Source organism: Mytilus edulis, chromosome 5 (assembly GCF_963676685.1).
Source record: "Mytilus edulis chromosome 5, xbMytEdul2.2, whole genome shotgun sequence".
NCBI lineage: Eukaryota > Metazoa > Mollusca > Bivalvia > Mytilida > Mytilidae > Mytilus > Mytilus edulis.
The window spans coordinates 84,100,135-84,118,797 of NC_092348.1; the positions used below are offsets into that span (position 1 = coordinate 84,100,135).

The 18,663-nt window shown below is 32.8% G+C and overlaps 1 protein-coding gene across 14 annotated transcripts in view; it reads right to left on the minus strand.

Annotated features, from left to right (window-relative positions):
* LOC139524664 (uncharacterized) overlaps nt 1-18,663 on the minus strand; it is a 71,431-nt gene that overhangs the window by 44,128 nt on the left and 8,640 nt on the right. For 8 of the 14 annotated variants that reach the window (XM_071319644.1, XM_071319652.1, XM_071319651.1 and 5 more), the window contains exons 7-14: nt 18,630-18,659; nt 11,057-11,086; nt 10,185-10,214; nt 5,841-5,870; nt 4,691-4,720; nt 3,349-3,378; nt 2,037-2,066; nt 696-725 (exon numbers count right to left, since the gene is read on the minus strand). In XM_071319644.1, coding sequence (XP_071175745.1) covers nt 696-725; nt 2,037-2,066; nt 3,349-3,378; nt 4,691-4,720; nt 5,841-5,870; nt 10,185-10,214; nt 11,057-11,086; nt 18,630-18,659 — 240 coding nt within the window. The remainder of the gene's footprint in view (nt 1-695; nt 726-2,036; nt 2,067-3,348; nt 3,379-4,690; nt 4,721-5,840; nt 5,871-10,184; nt 10,215-11,056; nt 11,087-18,629; nt 18,660-18,663) is intronic. The other 6 variants (XM_071319649.1, XM_071319648.1, XM_071319653.1 and 3 more) reach the window with 6 other exon arrangements.

Consider the following 18,663-nt stretch of genomic DNA (forward strand, 5'->3'; position numbering starts at 1 on the left):
ATTTTACGGTCGCTATCATGAGCTGTTTGGCAATAATGACAAAAGTGTCTCAGAAATCATATCTGATATTCTTCCTCAGTCATAATGAACTTCCATTATTATGGAACTGAAAAAAAAAAACGACGGGTGCCGTATACGGTGCAGGAAATGCTTATCCTTCCGTAGCACCTGCTTTCAGTCTCGGTTTTTAGTGGAGTTCGCGTTGTTTCTTATTTCTTTTTTATAACTGTTGATGTTAACAACGTCTTTTGGTTTTGTGAGTGTTTGTTTACTCCTTGTTTTGATTGTTATTGTCTTTGTATCGTTATGTTAAATTGCATGCTATTCTAATATTTTAAATCTTGTAGATAGTTGTATATTTGGCACTCATACCATCTCTCCATAGTTGTTCTTTTGGAAATCATACCCAATCTCCTCGAATTTACATGATAGCAGTTCATTACAGAAAAGATAAGTATGGGATTCTGCTTATTGTTCAATGCAGTATTCAATTCTCTTTTCTAGTGCACCAACATATTCGTATTTCAACAGTTACTGTGCATTTTAAAATGCTACAAACTAAAACATTTAACATTAAATTCAACTGCTTTTAGATTGCTTGCAAATATTAATACAAATTAGTGTCTTACCTATCTTAAATTCAAGCTAACGTCGTCAATTACACAACTAAGACTCATTTAATTAAAACAAATTACCTCAACATCACTTTCCTCAGGTTCTGAATACTGCAATTAAAATACATATCAAATATACTCGGTACTAATGATGTTACAAGCAACACCTAATACTTTCATATTATCTATTACAATGGTTTGCTAAAAGTTTGAATATGGCTTAGTTAAAAGAACGTGTGCGTTGTAAGTTGCATTGTAATCAATGTTTTTATGACATCATGTTCAAGACATGGACGAGTTGTAAATGTCTTTCCTATCTATTCGATGTTTTTGTGTGAATTCTAGTAGTAATCCATTGTAAATAATGATAGATAGCCGGAAATATGGTTATCAAAATCAGAAAAAGAAATTACCAATTTAGTTGTGTACAAAATACGGTATGTGAATGTTTTGTGACTTATCTACTTTTTTTTAATAATACTGATGGTAGGTTAAATACAAAAATTTATGACAAACGCGATGATTTTAATTTTCCTTGAGTCAACTTTCCATTTCTGTGTAGCAACATCATAGCGGCACCAGCATATGGAGTATTTGTGTCTCAATTGATACGTTACTCTAGAGCGAGCTCAAAGTACGTTGATTTTTTTGAACGAGGAATACTGCTTTTCAAAAGTTGCTAAGACAGGTCTATAAATCAATCAATTTAAGGTCATCACTCAAGAAATTTTACGGTCGCTATCATGAGCTGATTGGCAATAATGACAAAAGTGTCTCAGAAATCATATCTGGTATTCTTCCTCAGTCACAATGAACTTCCATCATTATGGAACTGAACAAAGCAATAAAACGACGGGTGCCGTATACGGTGCAGGAAATGCTTACCCTTCCGTAGCACCTGATTTCAGTCTCGGTTTTGAGTGGAGTTCGCGTTGTTTCTTATTTTTTATTTATAACTGTTGATGTAAATGTCTTTTGGTTTTGTGAGTGTTTGTTTACTCCTTGTTTTGATTGTTATTGTCTTTGTATCGTTATGTTAAATTGCATGCTATTCTAATATTTTAAATCATGTAGATAGTTGTATATTTAGCTCTCATACCATCTCTCCATAGTTGTTCTTTTGAAAATCATACCCAATCTCCTCGAATTTACATGATAGCAGTTCATTACAGAAAAGATAAGTATGGGATTCTGCTTATTGTTCAATGCAGTATTCAATTCTCTTTTCTAGTGCACCAACATATTCGTATTTCAACAGTTACTGTGCATTTTAAAATGCAACAAACTAAAACATTTAACATTAAATTCAACTGCTGCTAGATTTTTTGCAAATATTAATACAAACTAGTGTCTTACCTATCTTAAATTCAAGCTAACGTCGTCAATTACACAACTAAGACTCATTTAATTAAAACAAATTACCTCAACATCATTTTCCTCAGGTTCTGAATACTGCAATTAAAGTTACAAGCAACACCTAATACTTTCATATTATCTATTGCAATGGTTTGTTAAAAGTTTGAATATAGCTTAGTTGAAAGAACGAGTGCGTTGTAAGTTGTATTGTAATCAATGTTTTTATGACATCATGTTCAAAACATGGACGCGTTGTAAATGTCTTTCCTATCTATTCGATGTTTTTGTGTGAATTCTAGTAGTAATCCATTGTAAATAATGATAGATAGCCGGAAATATGGTTATCAAAATCAAAAAAAGAAATTACCAATTTAGTTGTGTACAAAATACGGTATGTGAATGTTTTGTGACTTATCTACTTTTTTAATAATACTGATGGTAGGTTAAATACAAAAATTTATGACAAACGCGATGATTTTAATTTTCCTTGAGTCAACTTTCCATTTCTGTGTAGCAACATCATAGCGGCACCAGCATATGGAGTATTTGTGTCTCAATTGATACGTTACTCTAGAGCGAGCTCAAAATACGTTGATTTTTTTGAACGAGGAATACTGCTTTTCAAAAGTTGCTAAGACAGGGCTATAAATCAATCAATTTAAGGTCATCACTCAAGAAATTTTACGGTCGCTATCATGAGCTGATTGGCAATAATGACAAAAGTGTCTCAGAAATCATATCTGGTATTCTTCCTCAGTCACAATGAACTTCCATCATTATGGAACTGAACAAAGCAATAAAACGACGGGTGCCGTATACGATCGATGCAGGAAATGCTTACCCTTCCGTGGCACCTGATTTCAGTCTCGGTTTTGAGTGGAGTTCCCGTTGTTTCTTATTTTTTATTTATAACTGTTGATGTAAATGTCTTTTGGTTTTGTGAGTGTTTGTTTACTCCTTGTTTTGATTGTTATTGTCTTTGTATCGTTATGTTAAATTGCATGCTATTCTAATATTTTAAATCATGTAGATAGTTGTATATTTAGCACTCATACCATCTCTCCATAGTTGTTCTTTTGGAAATCATACCCAATCTCCTCGAATTTACACGATAGCAGTTCATTACAGAAAAGATAAGTATGGGATTCTGCTTATTGTTCAATGCAGTATTCAATTCTCTTTTCTAGTGCACCAACACATTCGTATTTCAACAGTTACTGTGCATTTTAAAATGCTACAAACTAAAACATTTAACATTAAATTCAACTGCTGCTAGATTTTTTGCAAATATTAATACAAACTAGTGTCTTACCTATCTTAAATTCAAGCTAACGTCGTCAATTACACAACTAAGACTAATTTAATTAAAACAAATTACCTCAACATCATTTTCCTCAGGTTCTGAATACTGCAATTAAAATACATATCAAATATACTCGGTACTAATGATGTTACAAGCAACACCTAATACTTTCTTATTATCTATTACAATAGTTTGCTAAAAGTTTGAATATGGCTTAGTTAAAAGAACGTGTGCGTTGTAAGTTGTATTGTAATCAATGTTTTTATGACATCATGTTCAAGACATGGACGAGTTGTAAATGTCTTTCCTATCTATTCGATGTTTTTGTGTGAATTCTAGTAGTAATCCATTGTAAATAATGATAGATAGCCGGAAATATGGTTATCAAAATCAGAAAAAGAAATTACCAATTTAGTTGTGTACAAAATACGGTATGTGAATGTTTTGTGACTTATCTACTTTTTTTTTAATAATACTGATGGTAGGTTAAATACAAAAAATTATGACAAACGCGATGATTTTAATTTTCATTGAGTCAACTTTCCATTTCTGTGTAGCAACATCATAGCGACACCAGCATATGGAGTATTTGTGTCTCAATTGATACGTTACTCTAGAGCGAGCTCAAAGTACGTTGATTTTTTTGAACGAGGAATACTGCTTTTCGAAAGTTGCTAAGACAGGGCTATAAATCAATCAATTTAAGGTCATCACTCAAGAAATTTTACGGTCGCTATCATGAGCTGTTTGGCAATAATGACAAAAGTGTCTCAGAAATCATATCTGATATTCTTCCTCAGTCATAATGAACTTCCATCATTATGGAACTGAACAAAGCAATAAAACGACGGGTGCCGTATACGGTGCAGGAAATGCTTACCCTTCCGTAGCACCTGATTTCAGTCTCGGTTTTGAGTGGAGTTCGCGTTGTTTCTTATTTCTTATTTATAACTGTTGATGTAAATGTCTTTTGGTTTTGTGAGTGTTTGTTTACTCCTTGTTTTGATTGTTATGGTCTTTGTATCGTTATGTTAAATTGCATGCTATTCTAATATTTTAAATCATGTAGATAGTTGTATATTTAGCACTCATACCATCTCTCCATAGTTGTTCTTTTGGAAATCATACCCAATCTCCTCGAATTTACATGACAGCAGTTCATTACAGAAAAGATAAGTATGGGATTCTGCTTATTGTTCAATGCAGTATTCAATTCTCTTTTCTAGTGCACCAACATATTCGTATTTCAACAGTTACTGTGCATTTTAAAATGCAACAAACTAAAACATTTAACATTAAATTCAACTGCTGCTAGATTTTTTGCAAATATTAATACAAACTAGTGTCTTACCTATCTTAAATTCAAGCTAACGTCGTCAATTACACAACTAAGACTCATTTAATTAAAACAAATTACCTCAACATCATTTTCCTCAGGTTCTGAATACTGCAATTAAAATACATATCAAATATACTCGGTACTAATGATGTTACAAGCAACACCTAATACTTTCTTATTATCTATTACAATGGTTTGCCAAAAGTTTGAATATAGCTTAGTTGAAAGAACGAGTGCGTTGTAAGTTTTAGTGTAATCAATGTTTTTATGATATCCTGTTCAAGACATGGACGAGTTGTAAAGGTCTTTCCTATCTATTCGATGTTTTTGTGTGAATTCTAGTAGTAATCCATTGTAAATAATGATAGATAGCCGGAAATAATATTTATCAAAATCAGAAAAAGAAATTACCAATTTAGTTATGTACAAAATACAATAATGACAAAACTGTTTCGGAAATCATATCTGATATTCTTCCTCAGTCATAATGAACTTCCATCATTATCGAACTGAACAAAGAAATAAAACGACGGGTGCCGTATACGGTGCAGGAAATGCTTACCCTTCCGGAGCACCTGATTTCAGTCTCGGTTTTTAGTGGAGTTCGTGTTGTTTCTTATTTCTTATTTATAACTGTTGATGTAAATGTCTTTTGGTTTTGTGAGTGTTTGTTTACTCCTTGTTTTGATTGTTATTGTCTTTGTATCGTTATGTTAAATTGCATGCTATTCTAATATTTTAAATCTTGTAGATAGTTGTATATTTGGCACTCATACCATCTCTCCTTGATTTTACATGCTATCTGGTTTTATTGCAAGGTAAACTTAAACTTGTAAGACAGTTGCATATAAATTCAATTAAATTGACAATAGTGTGTGAACAAAACAAACAACACAATAGGTATGAATGTCAAAATTAGAGGTTTTAGTTTTAAACAATGTGTTATAATCTGATTCATTATAAAATGTTTACTGAAAAAATCCATGTCCGTCTTTAACTTTATGAGGGAATCATTCCAAAAGTTGTTTGGGATAATCTCAGAACAAGGAGGAGCTTAAGTTTTAAGCTTTTAAAATTCGACGAAAGTTTGACAAGGTTATTTAAGTTATACATTAATGTACCAATTGTAGCAGAATGTAATACAAACTGGGGTTATTCTAGTCTAAATTCAAATCTAATGTTGTTAATTACAAGATCTTTGACTTATTCAATTATCAAAACAAATTACCTGATTATCATTTTCCTCCGAATCTGCATTCTGAAATTATAAAATATATCGTATAAACAATAACTTTACAAGGAACACACAACACTTTCTTTTTATCTTTTGCAATAGTTTCCTTAAGTTTTAATGTAGCATCATTTAAATGTGCGCTGTAAGGTCAATTGCAGTGTAATCATTTTGTGACCTTAAGTTTTAGTAAAATGTAATTTAAACTGGTGGCTTTATAATCTTCCATTAAACTTGTTGTTTACTACAAAATAAATCTTTGACTAATTCAATTTAAAAAAACAAATTACTTGATTATCATTTTCATCAGAATCTGCATTCTGAAAATATAATATTTATTGTATAGACTGGGAAAAATAAATTTACAAGACACATCCAACACTTTATTATTATCTTTTGAAATGACTTGGTTAACAACGGACGGGTTGTAAAAGTAATAACTGTCCAGTACATGCTACTGGACTTATAGTTCTAATCCTCGTGTAAGTAATTATATATGAGAAAAAAAGGGGCGATGTTCAAATTACATTTTTAAGAAAATTGCTTATCAAGTTTATTTGGTAACAAAGACTGGTCTAACATTTTTTATATTTACCAAAACTTATCTAATGATAACAAGTCATTTCTCAAATTAAAATATATAAATAGAGGTATTGATTTTATTAATTTGTCTAGCATATTCAATGACTCTTCTGTCTATAGCTTAATACCTCCATATTTTGATAATATAGAACAACCCATTATTTCGTATTCTTATAAAAAACCAAGCAGAAATTTGATTTTCAATTATACGTCAATTACAACAGACGTCAATATAGAAAATAATGTTCCTTCCACTTGAGATTGCGAAACATCTAGTTTTAAATATGTTCCCTATGGTCATGTTATCACAGGAGACCTCAACATCGTCGATGACCGTGAAGTCATAACTTTTCTAAAGAAAGGACCGAAATACCGTCCTCCATCTACAATAGATTGGAAACAGTGTCGTCAGGTCATTAAAGACGCTCTGTCTGCCTATTGTAAAAATTGGTGCAAAGGTGAAAAATCCGATAAAAAATCTTTAGACAGTTATTTGAATAAAATTATGAATACGGTTGATATTCGAATATCTCATTTAGAAAACAATTCTGAAATTAATAATAGGAACCATGATATACCCATTTCTAGAATAAAAAACAAACTCAAGGTACTCGCAGAGCGGTTTGTGTTCGTACCGGCAGACAAGGCAGCAAATAATGTAGTGGTGGTGTGACGCATATACTACACGAAAGTTCTTCAAAACGAAATTATCAATTCCTCTACATTCAGGTCAGTGCGCACCACAGAGAGTCAAATCGTTAACAAGCATACCACTGCCACTGCCCAGCTTAAAGCATCTTCCGAACATTTGAAAGTCCCTACCATGTACTGGTTACCGAAATTACACAAAAAACCATTTAAATTCCGTTTCATCTCCGCTTCCAGTAAGTGTTCTACTACTAATCTATCAGTGCTTCTAACCACCTCCCTTACTACTATCAAAGAACTGGTTATTAACTTTTGTAATAAAGCTTATGAAAATAATGGTATTAATTATTTTTGGAGTGTTAAAAATTCTTTAGAGGTTTTAGATAAAATACATGCTTTCAATGGTCCTTACAATTCTGTTGACAGGTATGATTTTTCTACTCTGTACACTACACTTCCACACAATCTTATAAAGAAAAAGTTTTTGTATTTGATAAAATGGTCTTTCGAAAAATCTCATTGTAATTTTATTTGCTGTAACTCGTTTAAGGCCTTTTTCTGTAACGAAAAGGGAAAGTATGCTAGATACACTTACTGGAAATGTGAGGATATGATTGAAGCTTTAAACTTTCTGCTTGATAACATTTATGTACGTTTCGGCGATAAAGTGTATCGTCAGGTAGTAGGTATTCCTATGGGCACCAACTGTGCCCCTTTAATAGCAGATTTATTTCTATATTGCTATGAATCTCAGTTTATGACCAAACTCAGTAAAGACCCATCATTGTTACATTTGGTTGATACATTTAAAAATACCTACCGTTATCTGGATGATATTTTTTCGTTGAATAATCCAGAGTTCTCTAAATATACTTCAGAAATTTACCCAAACGAACTTACTTTAACTAAATCTAACATAAACAGCAGCAGTTGTCCTTTTCTAGATTTAGACATTTCAATTTCAAACGGGAAACTTCACACTAAAATTTACGACAAAAGAGACGATTTTTCATTTCCTATTGTTAATTTTCCTTTTTTAGACGGCGATGTGCCTTTGGCTCCATCATACGGTGTTTATATATCGCAACTCGTTCGGTTTGCCCGTGTGTGTTCTGATGTCATAGATTTTAACGAACGTAATCAATGCATCACTGGTAAATTGTTGTGTCAGGGATTTCGATACCATAAATTACTTAAACCTTTTACTAAATTCTTTCATAGATACAAAGATTTGATTAGTAAATTTGGCTATACCTGTAGAAAGCTTATTAAAAATGGTATTTCACATCCTAAATTTTATGGTAATATTGTACTTAAAGCGAGGAAATCACTATGTGATCCTTGTAAACTCATCGAACCTTTAAACAAACTTATAAGTAAGGGTTATCGTACCAATATTGTAATAAGATCTCTGAATATAGTTCACATTGGCACTAATATTGATATTGTCATTAGCAAATTAAAACATAACTAAATTTCATTATCTTTTGAGGCGAGATGTATAGAGACACAGACACGTTAACTTTTATTTCTATAGAAGTCGCTCTTCACTATACTACTACCTGTCGATACATTTATTTTTGGCATTGCACAAGTCATGTCTTCTTTGACTATTAATGACGTTAAAATACTAAATCCCTGTGATGTGTTTTAGTCGATTTTAGTCTCTGATACATGATTTTTTATTATTAATTGGTTTTGGCTTTTAACTAGCTGTCAGTAACTGCGAGTACTCTCAAATCGTATTTTCTTGTTAATTCGACCTGTTGATACTGTTTATAATGCTTTTTTGTTATTTTTTATTTATACGGATCTTGTCTGTACACCAGCTTTGATTATTTGTAATATCTTCAATTTTTCACTTATTCTTACAACATTTGTATAAACTTCAAGATTATAAAAAAACCGGGTTTTTTTTCTAAAGTGAACATTGATTGGTTAAATATTTCTCAGTCATATCCTGTTTTTGAATTTGTTTGTTAGCTTTTTGGTCATGAATGTTTGTCTCTAATATTTAATTAACTGTGCATTTGTATTCAGATATCGCAGATCAAATTTATTCGTTCATTGTTTAATCATACGTTTTTTGATTGAGTTAAGTCTGCCAATTGATATTTTATCGTATGTTTTTCTTTGTTGTGATGTTATGCTATTGTTTCAGAAAAAGGGAGAAGGTTTGGATCCATTAAAACGTTTAATCCCGCTGCAAATGTTTGCACCTGTCCTAAGTCAGGAATCTGATGTACAGTAGTTGTCGTTTGTTTATGTAATATATACGTGTTTCTCGTTTCTCGTTTTGTTTATATAGATTAGACCGTTGGTTTTCCCGTTTGAATGGTTTTACACTAGTAATTTTGGGGCCCTTTATAGCTTGTTGTTCGGTGTGAGCTAAGGCTCCGTGTTGAAGGCCGTACTTTAACCTATAATGGTTTACTTTTTAAATTGTTATTTGTATGGAGAGTTGTCTCATTGGCACTCACACCACATCTTCCTATATCTATGATATAAGATTATGTCACAAATTCGAATTCATTGATCTCTAAAATGAATTATTTCAGACTGTTTCAAATGTTTACCAAACAATTAAACTGTGGAACAAACGAGAGAGAAAAAAACCATGAAAATGTTAGAACATCTTGCAGCTAAAGTTTACATTTAAAAGAACCGAATGAAGCTTTGTAATGGTTATTGGTGCATATTTTTTTTTAACTGAGACGGAGCCTATTGATATTGACGGCGCTAAGAGAATACATAATTAATACACAATGTATATCTGGCTTCAGCTACTTTTTGTACACATAATCTGTCCATTTTTCATTTTGTTCATTAATGTGAATTTTTATTTCATGGTTTGGTGCCAATATCTCTTCTGCAACTGAATATGTGAAAAAAACATGACAAATTCCCTAGTTAACAGAATTTGTGACATATAAATGTCATCACAATTTAAATGCACCAGATGTGTATTTCAACTATGTTACTTAAGTTATATAAGTGATCAAAACACTGAACATTAATTCAATTTGTAATAAGATTGTTACCAAAACAAACTGCGGTACTACTCGTAAACTACAAAACAATGCATTGAATCAATTCAAGAAAACATAATACCTCATTCAAATTTTCGTCATAATCTGAAATCTGAAATTATACAACTTATTATTAAGAATAAATTACAATTGAAATACAATCAACATTTTACAAATTCCTTTTCTTCTATAAATGAATTCTCTAAACATTCTATTATTTAATTATTGAATAAAAGCACGGAGGGGGCTTTTTTTTTACCTCTAGTTGTAATTCTTATGTTAATATTCAAACCGAACAAGTAATAATAGTTATCTAATTCAGAAAAGGAAATTTACAAGATACTAGTTCAAAAGTACTATCAAGCCAATCTGTTGCGATTAATCTACTTTTTTTTCTGTTGAATTGCTCACTTCATTTTAACTCTAGTACATTTACATTTGTAGTAAGTTGTTCTTTTGGAAATCATACCCAATCTTCCTTAATTTACATGATAGCAATTCCTTACCAAAAAAGAAAAGTATGGGATTCAGCTCATTGTTCAATGCAGTATTCAATTTTCTTTTCTAGTGCACCAGATTCGCATGTCAACAGTTACTGTGCATTATAATTTGTTACAGACTAAAACATTTAACATTTATTTCAACTGCAGGTGAATTATGTGCAAATATTAATGATTACCATTCTGGAACACATGAAATCACCCCAAATTTAGGTGGGGTTCGTGTTGCTTAGTCTTTAGTTTTCTATATTGTGTCGTATGTACTATTATTTGTCTGTTTGTCTTTTTATGTTTAGCTATGGCGTTGTCAGTTTATTTTCAATCTATGAGTTGGACTCTCCCTCTGGTATCTTTCCTCCCTCATTTTTAATACAAACTAGTTTCTTACCTATCTTAAGTTCAAGTTCACGTTGTCCAATACACAACTAAGACTCATTTAATTAAAACAAATTACCTCAACATCATTTTCCTCAGGATCTGAATACTGCAATCAAAATACATATCAAATATACTCTGTACTAATGATGTTACAAGCAACACCTAATCCTTTCTTATTATCTATTGCTATGGTTTGCTAAAAGTTTGAATATAGCTTAGTTGAAAGAACGAGTGCGCTATAAATTGTAGAGTAATCAATGTTTTTATGACATCATGTTCAAGACATGGCCGAGTTGTAAAGGCAATTCCTATCTATTCGATTTTTTTGTGAACTCTAGATGTTATCTATTGTAAATAATAATACATAGCCGGAAATAATATTTATCAAAATCAGAAGAAAAAATTGACAATTTAGTTGAGTAAAAATTCCGGTATGTCAATGTTTTGTGACTTATCTACTTTTTTAGCTCACCTGGCCCAAAGGGCCAAGTGAGCTTTTCCCATCACTTTGCGTCCGTCGTCCGTCGTCCGTCGTCGTCGTCCGTCGTCGTTAACTTTTACAAAAACCCTCTCCTCTGAAACTACTGGTCCAAATTTAACCAAACTTGGCCACAATCATCATTTGGGTATTTAGTTTTAAAAAATGTGTCCGGTGACCTGGACAACCAATCAAGATGGCCGCCATGGCTAAAAATAGAACATAGGGATAAAATGCAGTTTTTGGCTTATAACTCAAATACCAAAGCATTTAGAGCAAATCTGACACGAAGTAAAAATTTTTATCAGGTCAAGATCTATCTGCCCGGAAATTTTCAGATGAATCGGACAACCCGTTGTTGGGTTGCTGCCCCTAAATTGGTAATATTAAGGAAATTTTACTGTTTTTGGTTATTATGTTGAATATGATTATAGATAGAGATAAACTGTAAAGAGCAATAATGTTCAGTAAAGTAAGATTTACAAATAAGTCAACTTTACCGAAATGGTCAGTTGACCCCTTAAGGAGTTATTGTCCTTTTTAGTCCATTTTTAACCATTTTTCGTAAATCTTAGTAATCTGTTACAAAAATCTTCTCCTCTGAAACTACTTGGCCAAATTAATCCAAACTTGGCCACAATCATTTTTGGGGTATATAGTTCAAAAAATGTGTCCGTTGACCCGGCCAACCAACCAAGATGGCCGCCATGGCTAAATATAGAACATAGGGATAGAATGCAGTTTTTGGCTTATAACTAAAAAACCATAGCATTTAGAGCAAATCTTACATGGGGGGTAAAATTGTTTATCAGGTCAAGATCTATCTGCCCTGACATTTTCAGATGAATCGGACAACCCTTTGTTGGGTTGCTGCCCCTGAATTGGTAATTTTAAGGAAATTTTGCTGTTTTTGGTTATTATCTTGAATATTTTTATAGATAGAGATAAACTGTAAACAGCAATAATATTTAGCAAAGTAAGATTTACAAATAAGTCCAGATGACCGAAATGGTCAATTGACCCCTTAAGGAGTTATTGTCCTTTATAGTCAATTTTTAACAATTTTTCATAAAATTTGTAAAATTTTAATAACATTTTCCACTGAAACTACTGGGCCAAGTTCATTATAGATAGAGATAATTGTAAGCAGCAAGAATGTTCAGTAAAGTAAGATGTACAAACACATCACCATCACCAAAAAACAATTTTGTCATGAATCCATCTGCTTCCTTTGTTAAATATTCACATAGACCAAGGTGAGCGACACAGGCTCTTTAGAGCCTTTAGTTATCATTATGTTAAATTGCATGACATCCTTATATTTTAAGAATTGCATATGAGGTGTTCCCGCTACCACTCTCCATGTACACGACGTCACCGTGGTTGTGACGTTAGATGTTCAGAGTTCAATACATGTATCATTGCAAGCAGACGTTCTTATTTACTAAGCCTTAAATTGTGTCCGATACAACCACTCTACGATATTGGTACCGTGACCAGGATGAATCTGAAGCTATGTTCGATACGAGCAGGACATAGAAGTGCAGTTTCCAGACTGATAAAGAAATTTGAAGACGTTCAACAAGAAGAAGATGGAACCGTGGACACGGAGGATTTGTCAAACATATTGGATAGTCTGAAACGGAAGCAAGAAATATTACGCAAGTTAGATGAGGACATAGTACAGGAACTGGACGACGGAGATATTGAAACAGAGATCGTTGAAGCAGATGAGTATGCATTTAACTTAGAAGGTAAAATTCGTCAAGTCAACAAATTTATCTTAGTCAAAACTACATCGTTGAATACACACGCAGAAAGTTTTACTCCACGCATAGAAACTACTCAACCCGTTCATACTATAAACTCTTCATATACAGAACACCAGAACAACTCAAATTACCGTTTGTCAGATTTTCGCCCATCCTTTAGCTCAACTAGTGACTACAACAAACCACCCAAGTTGAATCTTCCTACTTTCGATGGAGATATACTTCAATGGCAGACATTTTGGGACCCCCTCCCTTTCATGAATGTGACCTACCGAATTAGACTATTTACCGGATTTGTAATCACATAAACAACACGACGGGTGCCACATGTGGAGCAGGATCTGCTTACCCTTCCGGAGCACCTGAGATCACCCCTAGTTTTTGGTGGGGTTCGTGTTGTTTATTCTTTAGTTTTCTATGTTGTGTCATGTGTACTATTGTTTTTCTGTTTGTCTTTTTCATTTTTAGCCATGGCGTTGTCAGTTTGTTTTAGATTTATGAGTTTGACTGTCCCTTTGGTATCTTTCGTCCCTCTTTTTTTGAGACAGTCGTGCATACGAACCCAACCTTAAGCAACGTCCAAAAATCCAATTATTTGAAATCGTTACTTCACGATGAAGCTCTAAAATCAGTGACAGGTTTTGCGCTCACTAATGCAAACTATGAAAAGGCAATTTCCCTATTACAAGAAAGATATGGTCAGCAACATAAAATTACACAGAGGTATATGCAGGAACTTATTGATATTACGTAGCCTAGGTAAACACTTTTCAACCTCCGACATTTTTATGACAACATTAAATTTACATAAGAGGTTTAGAATCACTAGGACAAACTGATGAATCATACGGAGCGCTGTTAGTACAAATAATATTGAACAAACGACCAGGGGAAATTCGAAAAAACCTTGCAAGAGAATTTGGGTCCACAAACATACGCTTGGCAGACTTACGAAAAGGCATATTTAATGAAATAAATATCATGGAAGCCGGTAACTCAACAGACAGTCATGAAAATCCTACCGCTACTGCAGCATTTTTGACGAACACAATACTGCGAAATCGACAATCAAGTCACAACCACCAAAATAAGAATCACCAAAACACTAACTTCAAATCTAAACAGTGCGATTATTGTCACGAATCACACGCCTCGGTAAACTGTACCAAAGTTGTTGAATATCAAGACAGTGTAAACGTAAGTACCATACAACACAACGCGAAGGAACCGGACACAATTTCACATTCACAGGCAGACACAAATGTTTTGCTCAAAACTGCAATTAATCCTGTAAGATCGGGACGACACTATTCAGATGCCAACATTCTTTTTGACGAAGGAGCACAGAGATCGTTCATCACAAAAGACCTAGCCGCTAAATTACAGTTATCAATAACTGGCACAGAGACTTTAAACTTATCCGGATTTGGGGACAGTTCAGAAAGTACAACAATTAGACACTTAAAAACTAGTATTATTTATTTGCTAACAGATGACAATTGCCAATCAGAGTATTGATCGTACCTGAAATCGCCGCACCGCTCAAAACGTACATCCGTAAAGCCGCAAAATTGCCGTATTTATCAGGAATAGAACTCGCTCATCCAGTTACCGCGAATGATAATTTTCACATCTCAGTACTCGTAGGAGCTGACTATTATTGGTCAGTTGTAGAAAAACATGTCATTAGAGGCAAGGGACCTACTGCCGTGAAATCAAGAATTGGATATTTATTATCAAGACCACTTCACGGTACACCAAGCTACAGTAACCAGCAAACAGCTACAATGAATGTAGGGATATCACAAAAGACAGAAGAGTGCAACCCGGAGAAGTTACGGAAGACAGAATCATTTGGTATTGAACATATTGACGAGAGGGCAGGGCGAAAGAAAATATTTCAAGTATTAGATTCATATCAGAAAACATGTATAAGTAACCATGACAACAGACATTTCGATACTTTATCCCGGAAAGATGATCACACACCTTCACCAGCACTACAGACCATTAAAGTCTGAAATGGCCTATATCTGTACTCGACTGTACTGATTTTTACTCGACCAGACTGAATTGGTCTGACTTTTACTTGACATTACTCGACCCCAGTCTGAACCATACTTGACTGTACTGAATCGTACTTGACCCTTATCTTTGCCGTTGAAAATAGTCTGAACTATTACTCGACCAGTCTGAAACAGTCTTAACCCATTCTCGACATGTACTTGACCTATTTTTCCAGTCTAAACCATACTTTACCAAAGGTCTGAACAATACTCGACCAGTCTGAACCATACTAGACCAAAAAAACTGTTAAAATAAATTTCTTTTTAACATATATATATATGCCAGCGAAAGCTCTTTTTTTTAGAGCCCAGGTGGTCGTGTGGTCGAGCGGGACGGCTGCAGTGCAGGCGATTTGGTGTCACGATATCACAGTAGCATGGGTTCGAATCCCGGCGAGGGAAGAACCAAAAATTTGCGAAAGCAAATTTACAGATAACATTGTTGGGTTGATGTTTAGACGAGTTGTATATATATATATATATATATAACAACAGCCAACAAAATTTATAAAAAATTGACCTTATAAAAGAAATATATCTCTGATTATATTTACTAGGATAAAAAAAAAATTATATATAGCTTATATAAAAAAGGGATAAAATTAAATAAATCAATAAAAGTGTTTTTCTGATTAGTGGTGAAATAAAAAGTATAACCTCTGCTTGGGGGCAAACCCATAAATTAGATCACACCTGGCCAGAGGTATTAAATTCTAAATAACATTGATTCAAAATTGCAACTTCCTGTTTAAATTAAATAACAAGGCCTTTCGAATATACATGTATGTACTAGATAAGTAATACACGAATTTAAGAAAATAGGGTTTTCTTTTTACCTGTAAAACACACATGTACTGAGGTAATAAGAACATATTAAAGTGCTTTATGTATGCCATGTTAATTTGACAAAAAAAAAATACTTAAATTAATTGAAATATTTTTTTACTGTTACTTTGGAATACATTTCCTTTTTTAAAAAGGTTATCAAGGATTGCTATGGAAATTCTATTATCATGATTATATTAAATTCTTGGTTTAATAAAACAAAACAATTAAGCTCTCATTTTTTTTTAAATTTATTAAGTTGTTTTATATACTATTTTATATATATCTTAATAAAAACATTCACTGCATTATTACCTGAACTCAACTGACACCATATATCTATACTAGGCTTAAGTTAATGGTGAAAATAGTCCAGTTACCATAAAATACTTCCGAAATATTTATAAAATTTTGAATAATATTGAAAATATACATATACATATACATCATTATGTAAGTGTTGATTAATATTGAGTTGAAGTTATATTATGATTGATTATTGTGAAATTTTAATTTCAATACTGTATGAAATACATTTTTAATTTCAAGTTGCTGTTCAAATTTCATTTTTATTAAAAGAATTCCTAAATTGATAAAATTCAGTTGATAGATACAAAGAATAGGTCTAGGTTGGTTAAGACTTGGTCGAGTATGGTTCAGACTAGGTCGAGTATGGTTCAGACTAGGTCGAGTACGGTTCAGACTAGGTCGAGTACGGTTCAGACTCGTATAAAATGGTTAAGTACACATTCAGACTGTTAAGTATGGTTCAGACTACAGTCGAGTACTATCAAGTAAATCTCAGACGAATTCAGACTGGTCGAGTAAAAATCAGTACAGTCGAGTACAGGTATAGGCCATTTCAGACTTTTAATGGTTTGTAGTGCAGTAAACAAAGAGATTTCAAAATGGAGAAAAGAAAATGTTATTAAAAGACTTAAAAAGGAACCGCACTTATTATATCCGCTAGAACTGACAACTGAAGAATATGCGGGACCGTGATGAAGTACTGCCCGCCAGACGAGCGAAGACCGATGCAAAGGAAAAGATAAAGATGTGGACCAAATTAGACTATCGTATAATTTTATTGACTGTTAACTGTTCGTGCTTTATTACAGAAATAATTTTATTTTATTCGTGCTCATGATCAAAGACAGTTAAAGCTATTCAAAGTTTTCAGACAGTAATTCAAAGTGAAATTTTCATAATTTATTTTCATTTTATTGTAATTAAATTCATTTGCGGGCCCCCAGAATGTTAAGAATTGCACATGAGGTGTTCCCACTACCGCTCTCCATGTACACGACGTCACCGTGGTTGTGACGTTAGATTTTCAGAGTTCAATACATGTATCATTGCAAGCAGACGTTCTTATTTACTAAGCCTTAATTTGTGTCCGATACAACCACTCTACGATAGATGTACAAACACATCACCATCACCAAAAAACAATTTTGTCATGAATCCATCTGCTTCCTTTGTTTAATATTCACATAGACCAAGGTGAGTGACACAGGCTCTTTAGAGCCTCTAGTTATCATTATGTTAAATTGCATGACATCCTTATATTTTAAATCTTTAAGATAGTTGTGTATTTTGCACTTATACCACCCCTCCTTGATTGTACGTGGTATATTTATTTTTATTACAAAAAAGATATAAAAATTGGTATGATACAAATGAAAAATTATAAAATGAGGTATGAATGCAGATAGAAAACCATAAGTACAAAGAGAAGGAGGAAGACTTTTTTCTGTCACTTTATCGGATTAAGCTCATTGTTAAAGGCAGTATTCTCTCTTCTTGACTTTTTTTCATATACGATCTTGTTCAGATTTATATCAATTTTGATACTATTTGTTATGTGTACAAATCTTAAACCCCAAAATTATATTTTTCAGTTAAATACAGAAAAATAAAGAAATCAAATCTCATTATATATATATAATTAGTGCCTAATCAAGTTGGAAAATCAAAATCCCAGACACACCAAACGAATGGATTACTGGATAACAACTGTTATATTCCTGACTTTGTCCATGCATTTTCTATGCAGAAAACAGAGCATTTACCTGGTTTTATTGCAAGGTAAACCATACACTTGTAAGACAGTTGCATAAAAATTCCATTAAATTTACAATCTTGTGTGAACAAGACAAACAACATACTTGGTATGAATGTCAAAATTAGGAGTTTCAGTTTTCAACATTGTGTTATAATCATATCATTATAACATGTTTAATGAACAAAATCCAAGTCCGTCTATAACTTAATGGGGGAAACAGATGAATCATTCTAAAAGTTGTTTGGAATAATCTCCGAACAAGGAGAAGCTTTAGTCCTAAGCTTTAAAATTCGACGAAAGTTTGACAAGGTAATATAAGTTATACATTAAATCTACCAATTGAAGCAAAATGTAATACAAACTGGTGTCTCTCCAGTCTTTATTCAAAATTACCGTTGTTAACTACAAAATCTTTGATTCATTCAATTTTCAAAACAAATTACCTGATTTTCATTTTCCTCATAATCTGAATTCTGA